Genomic DNA, 7600 nt, shown 5'->3' on the forward strand with positions numbered 1-7600 from the left:
TATGTATGTGTGTGTGTGTGTGTGTGTGTGTGTGTGTGTGTGTGTGTGTGTGTGTGTGTGTGTATGTAACGCTTTTAATCTCACTCACTTTTCTCGGAGATGGCTAGACCGATTTTAATGTTCTTAGTGTCAAATGAAAGGTCTAGGTGTCCCATTGGTCGCTATTGAATTTCATACTGATCGGACTTTTAGTTCAAAAGTTATGTATAAAAATACGAAAAATATGGGACTTCATTATCTCATAGATCCCTTAACCGATTTGAACAAAATTGATTGCATATGAAAGAGGAGCCTTACAAACCCTTAACTTCCAAATTTCATGATGATTGGACTTGTAGTTTGAAAGTTACATAAAGAAATGTGAAAAAATAGTATTTAAAACATGTTTTTGTAACATTTAAGAATTAATTCAATGAAAAATATCACACATTTTATTATTATTTGAAAATTACTGCTGAGATCTATCAAACGAAACCGAGTTATTTAAAGTCGGACGGTTCATTCAAAAGTTATTCAAACTTTAACACTTAAGCACCGTATATTAAACCGTTAAAACGTGTGAAATCAAAACATATCAATCAAATGATGATTGTATTCAATGTGTGTGATGTATGTGTGTATATATGTATGTATGTATGTATGTATGTATGTATGTATGTATGTATGTATGTATGTATGTATGTATGTATGTATGTATGTATGTATGTATGTATGTATGTATGTATGTATGTATGTATGTATGTATGTATGTATGTATGTATGTATGTATGTATGTATGTATGTATGTATGTATGTATGTATGTATGTATGTATGTATGTATGTATGTATGTATGTATGTATGTGTATGTGATGACAATTTGCAATGAAATTCAAGAAAAGTGAGAAAAATGTCAATAGTCTGAAGTTTTTGAAGCCTCTTAGTGGAATACGAACTCTGAAATAAAAGAAAAGAAAAAAACTTTTACCGACTAAATTCCATTATTTAATATTTATTCGTGAGAGATACGTATACGCTTTGAAATAAGACACTGATGAAGCCTGCACGTCGTAGGCGAACTACGTATCTGTCGCAAATAAATATTAAATAGCGGGATTCAATTGCAAAGTTTTTTCTTTTCTTTGATTTTAGATTTCAATTGTCATTTTCTTCACTTGCTGTTACTCACAATTGTACACGAAAAGTAAAAAGCGGAGAAAAGCAGTTAATTTAAGTATATAAGTATAGTGGTGTATAGAATCAAAATACTAGTGAGTTGATTTTCCAAATAAATTTATACAAATTTCAAACAAATTTTGCGCATCAATATATGCTCTTTTCAATCCATAGATACTAGAGCTTAGAAATGTTATATGAAAAATAGGAAGTAAACGTTGCACGGTAGTAACTTTGTAAGATTTGTTTTCGTTAGTGACATTTTAAAGGACAGATGTCTTATGTCATGTAACATGTTTTAATAAATAAATCAAAAATGACAAGCACTGGAAATCATATCGATCATATTTCTCATTCTCAAGCATGTTTATGGTGCAGTTTGTGCACTATTTTTCGACCTCATCTTGTTTTCCTAACCCTCTAACATTGTAAAAAAGATGCGATCAAGCTAATGAATGACTATCTTTTCATGAAAGTACATTCAAAAGAAGCTCAAGTTTTGATTTTCATGCAAAAATAATTATCTGAAGGAGCGCCAGCTAAGAAAAAGTTCAATTTCTCTTTTTTATATCTAATGCTCTATTCAGTTATTTTTTCTAATTCAGATATATTGCAAAATTGAAGCCAAACAAACTAATAGTAAAATTTTGAGATTAATCATTTTGTTGTAGATTTGCTTTTTCTTCAAAAGCAAAGTATAATAATAATTTTTCTGAACTCCTGTTTTTCAAAGATGCTAACTTTTGAACGCATGGTATTAATATCAAAATATCAAAAAAAATCTACCCTTTGGGCTAAAACCAATCAAAAAAAAAAATATCAAAAAATCTACTATGAACACATATTTCATATTGTCAATTCAAAACAAGTTTCGTATGTGGCTCAGAAACCCGAAAGTTAAGGCCGACCGATTATAAAACTAAATAAGGTGTTCATCAAATAACATAAATGACGCTTACAAGTATTTACGCACCCAAGGAAAGAAAATATAATTATTCTACGCAATACGTTGTGAATTTTACTGGCAAATAAGGATTTTGAGGAATACGGAACGGATATTTAAAAATATAGTCAAGTTAATTATAGATGTTCCTGAGAAATTAAATAATGATTATTGTGGCAGTAGAAAGGCTAGGTCACGCCGCTAGGTGGATTAATTCGGGTTTTTTGTTTTGATTATAGTCACTTTAACCAGCTTGGGTCATTCGTGACTTCTGCGGGGTTGGGATTTGAACCCGCGTCCTCGGCGTGAAAGGCGTGAATGCTAACCACTACGCCGGGACTGATCCCTTAAATACGATGTATAATAGTTGCTTCGTTCACTATTTTTTGAAAAATTGTAAATCATATGCTCTTACTGTTGATTTATTAGCTTGATATCCAGTTAAACCGAATATGCTCATAATCCGTTAACATATGCAAAATGTATTCTTCATTTGACGATTGGGAAGTGGCAATTTAGTGAATTTAGTGCTTAAACCTTTTATTAACCCGCACTGGATCTTCTGGCTACGCATCCGATGTAAAAAGGAATAAAAATGATTTGTGTTTGTTTCATAAATTTGATAAATGAATGAACGAATGAATGAAATTAACGAATTTTATTGCTGACGCTTTAGGCTTGAGTTTAGATTGATTAATAAGTTGGACCTATTGATTCGTTATTTTCTGACATTGTAAACCCCCAAAATGTTTATTAGCATTATTAGATGTGGCGATTCCAATGAAGGTAGCCACGTGTTTGTTTGAATACGACAACGGTACTGCAAAAAATCGTACGATGATCATAGCAACCAACGACACTGCGCATACAATGCGTTGCGGGTTTTATATGGAAAACTAATTTTTCGAGTTTTCCTATCTTCCGAGTAAATTTTTCACCTTTTCTCGCCGTAAAAACATAGCGATGGTGGAAACGAACGCAATAAAGAAAAGACGGCTCAAATTGGAGGCTCCTTTCTCAAGTGATGCGCGGGCGAACTTTTTCACTTCCATTTTTATATATAAGAATTATTTATATTATCTTTTTATATAAGAGGCTTATGTCTGTACCGAAAACCAGATCTCTGACAGGACGTCATGCTTTCGTAGCAATGGGTTGTATTCTCAGTCACCTCACTGGTCAACTGCTGGACTGCTCGATTGCTCAACTGGTTGACTAAACTGCTCGACTGGACTGGTCGATTAGACTGCTCGATTTGATTGCTCGACTTGACTGCATGACTGAACAACTCATTAACTGCTCGAGTGGACTACTCGACTCAACTACTCGATTCGACTGTTTGACACATTTGCTTGACTTACTACTCGACTGGATTGTTCGATTCGACTGCTCGACTGGACAGCATGATTCATCTGCTCGACTCAACTGTTCGATTCGACGCTCGACTCAACTGCTCGATTCAACTGCTCGACTCGACTGCTCGAATGAACTGCTTGACTCAACTACTCGATTGAACTATTCGAATCGGTTGCTCGACTCAACTGCTCAACCCGATTGCTCGATTCAACTGTTCGACTAGACTACTCGATTTGATTGCTCGACTCAACTGACAGCTTGATTCAACAACTCGACTTAACTGTTCGACTTGGCCACTCAACCCGACTGCTCGACTCAACTGCTTGACTTAATTGCTTGATTTAACTGTTTGATTCGACAGCTCGACTTAACTGCTCGATTCAACTGCTCAACTGGACTACTCGACTGAACTGCTCGACTCAACTGTTCAACTTAACTGCTCGACTGAACCGCTTGACCCGACTGTTTGTCTAGACTGCTGGACCACTGTTAGATTCGAGTGCTCGACTCAACTGCTCGACTAGACTACTCGATTTTACTGTTCGACTGGACTACTCGACTTAACTGTTCGACTTAACTGCTCGACTGAACCGCTTGACCCGACTCCTCGACTAGACTGCTTGACTAAACCATTCGATTCGACTGCTCGACTCAAGTGCTCGACTAGACTACTTGATTCAACTGCTCGGCTGGCCTACTCGACTTAACTGCTCGAGTTTCGAGTGGACTGCTCGATTCAACTGCTCGACTCGACTGTTCGACCGGACTGCTTGACAGAACAGCTTGATTTAACTGCTCGATTTGACTACTCGACTTGACTGTTCGACTCGACTACTCGACGATTGCTTGATTCGACTGCTCGACTCGCCTGCTCAACTCGCCTGCTCAACTCGATTGCTTGTCGCGATATCATATGGCCGGTGTTAAATCAGACCGAACCAAGTCACAAAATTTTAAAAAATGAGTTAATGATAGCAAACGATCAAGAATGTTCTAAGCAACATTTTACTCTAATCAAACTACATAAATGTTGCAAACAGCCAGATATTTTTATTCAGTTAAATAAAATCCAATACGACCATAAAAACTGTTTCAGTTTTCGGCTATAACTCTTTTATGTACAACATCTTAGAGCTATATTATGCAATATAAGAACGCAAAGAACTAGTACAAAGATTAAACATCTTCGCAAACACTGGGTAATGTAATGTATCTGCAGTTTTCTGAATTCTTAACAGATATTTATATTTTCCGGATCGTAAGATTCGGGTTCAACTAGTTACAGATATTAGCCTGTATTCTTCTGGGTTTCCTACCTTTCTTGATGCTTTAGGTGTAGGTACCGCAGCATACTTCCAATTTTAAGGAATTTTCCCTGATTTCAGTGTTCGCAACAAAGTAAGTTTGCCCTGAAAAGGCAAATTTTTAAGAAGCGGATAGCCGATTCCATCAAAACCAGTTCCTTTACTAGTGCATTTTTCTAACGTCCAAACCAACTCACGAATTCAGTAAGTATATTTAATGAATGTTTAATTCAGTAAGGTCGGTCGATTTGACTTCGTTTTTTATCTGACAGCCGCTAGTCGCTAAGATTGATGCATCTAAATTAGTGGAAGTTATGCTGGAAACACAACTAACGGGGATCATGTGGGGTTGAATCTTTAATTTTAATGTGGAATTTTAGTAATCTGTACTGGCCTTGGTAAGGCTCCCACGCTAGCCCAAATATCAATTAATGAAGCAATTGTATTTATTGTACAACATTGGTCCAACTTTTTTTAATTCATCAGTAAATTATTATGCCGGTTACAAATGCTCACACAGTCCTACCATATCAACCGAAAACCACTCAACAACCGCCTCTAACAAACCATAGGCCTTCGCAACCTTATAGATAACATATAAAAGAACCCCATAGTACACACCTAAAAAGATTAAATGCGCCAGCTTCTGCCGGCGGTACTTTTTCTTGGCATCCTTCAGGGTATCCCACGATTCCTTCATAATATACATTCGAATCCCTTTCAGATTGTTGGCCAAAAACTCGGTCCAATCGATTTTCTTCACATCACATGGAAAATACCGATGGTCGTCCTCGGTCATATGGCCTATCACCGTGTGGTAGTGATCGTTGCGAAATTCCCACTCGTTGTTAGTGAAAAAGCTGAGCACCTCGGAGAATTTGTGCACTTTGCGGTACAGTTTCAGGACCTTCGGTTCCTGATTTTTGAGCCTGAGCGCCATATCGAACAATATGGCCGGTATTACGTGGTAAAAGATTTTCAAAAATTCCGACACGTAATAGTACCTTGTAGTGTTGTAGGTTACAATCCAGAGGGCATTTTTGTTGGGGATTTTGCCTTTCCATTTGAGCTGTTCCTCCCTAGCCATTCCCCAGCTGACGGGGTTATCCGCTGCGGTGCAGTTGATGATATTAGTTTCCGATGGGTAGCTAACCGCGTACCAACCGACGGCCAAAGTAGCATTAACCACAATATCCGCCGGAATGATGTTCGCTCGATAATCGTTGTTGATGTGAAAAATCCGCAATACTCCAGTGGCTGCTCCTACGACAACCCCATTAAAACCATAAACGTTGTCCGTCCAGCCAGGAATTGGATCACTGTCGGTTGTCGTCACTAAAATCGATATAATAGCAGAAAGTTACGAATTAAGAACTAATATTTAATTTCTCACCAGCCGATGGCCGTATCAGAGCCGTTGGAAACTTGTCCGAATATCGCCTCACGATGTCCTCCGCCAGAGATTTGGTGAACGTATACGTATTAGGCCACGGTTCAATTATTTTCTTGCTGATTACCTCAAAATTTTCCTCATCTTGGTCCTGCTCAACCAATTTAATCAACGCATACGGATCGAACGCCGGTTGATAAAACTTTTCCTCTACCATTTCCCGATTGCAGTTAGAAAATGCGGTGGAAACGTAAATGAAGACTTCCAAAGTTTTTACATTTTCCGCAATTTTCAACATCTCACTGGTACCTCTGACATTGGTTTCGACGGCTTCCTTCAGTGACTCATCAAACCGCACGTCGGCCGCTGCGTGAAGGATGATATTCGTGTTGTTCACGATGTACGACATGTCGTCGTTGCTGATCGCAAGTTGATACTTGCTCACATCTCCATCGATGATTTTTATTTTACCGTGGTACAAATCCGGATTTTCCTTGTAACTTGTGAAGATGGCCTCGGACTCCAGTAACGACGTTAGTCGTTCCGATGGAGTTTTACCCTTTTTGGCTCGGGATAGTAGTAGAATTTTAGAAACTCCACATCTGAAACGAGCAAACCTCATTCATGATACAAAACATCAGAAAGAAATAATTCCGTATCCCACCTAATCAGCTTCTCGATGTAAAGTTTCCCAAGAAATCCTGTTCCGCCGGTTAGCAGAACGATCTTTCCCTCGTAGAAATCCTTCAACGGCGAGTGGTAGGATTCAAAATCTTTCAAGTTCATTGCGTGACCTTCCCGGTTATTTGAAAAACTTAAACCGTCTTGACGAAAGCACTGCAGGTGCCTAACTGAAGATGCTAACGGGTTCGAATTCCTGTCGGGAAGCCCAATGAATAATTTACAGCTTGTGAATGCATTAATTTTTTTGACCACCGTCACCGGTTGAGGTACAACTGCATTTGCGTGTGCCTACCCGCGCGTGGCTGAATTGTTGAACGGTACAAGTGTTTAATATTTTTGCTTATTAATATTATGAATAGTTCCTATCTAATTTGTACGTTCGATTTAGTCATCACCCCGGGGCAAGTAGGAATAGGGGAAAAGTGGGAACCGAGCTCATAACTGGCTTCAACCTCATTTTCTTTAATTGAAACTTTCTAGAAATGAAAGATAAAACCCCAACGCATACATTAAAATTATTGATTATTTTGATTTTGTGTTGTAAGTTGGACTATAAATGAAAGTTTTCAAAAATGATGTTTTGGTCGCAGGTTTGCGTAAAAGTAGGCACACATAATTAGTGTATTAACAAGTTACACATGAAAACTAGTTGTATAATTTGACATACGGCATTAAACATGGGTAGAAATGTAGGCGGCACTTTAGAGCACCCGGGGCAAGTGGGACCTATTAAAAATAAAGTGTTTCAGCACGAAACTTTCTATCTTTA

The 7600-nt window shown here is 37.8% G+C and overlaps 1 protein-coding gene across 1 annotated transcript; it reads right to left on the reverse strand.

Annotated features, from left to right (window-relative positions):
• Window positions 1-5246: 5246 nt before the first annotated feature.
• On the reverse strand, window positions 5247-6933 carry LOC128738504 (fatty acyl-CoA reductase wat-like). The gene is made up of 3 exons (XM_053833693.1): window positions 6812-6933; window positions 6151-6749; window positions 5247-6092 (listed from the first exon to the last, which is right to left on the reverse strand). Exons 1-3 carry the CDS (start codon window positions 6931-6933, stop codon window positions 5260-5262), a joined length of 1554 nt encoding a protein of 517 aa, XP_053689668.1. The 3' UTR covers window positions 5247-5259.
• Window positions 6934-7600: the final 667 nt, after the last annotated feature.

The sequence above is a fragment of the Sabethes cyaneus genome, chromosome 2, assembly GCF_943734655.1.
Source record: "Sabethes cyaneus chromosome 2, idSabCyanKW18_F2, whole genome shotgun sequence".
Classification (NCBI taxonomy): domain Eukaryota; kingdom Metazoa; phylum Arthropoda; class Insecta; order Diptera; family Culicidae; genus Sabethes; species Sabethes cyaneus.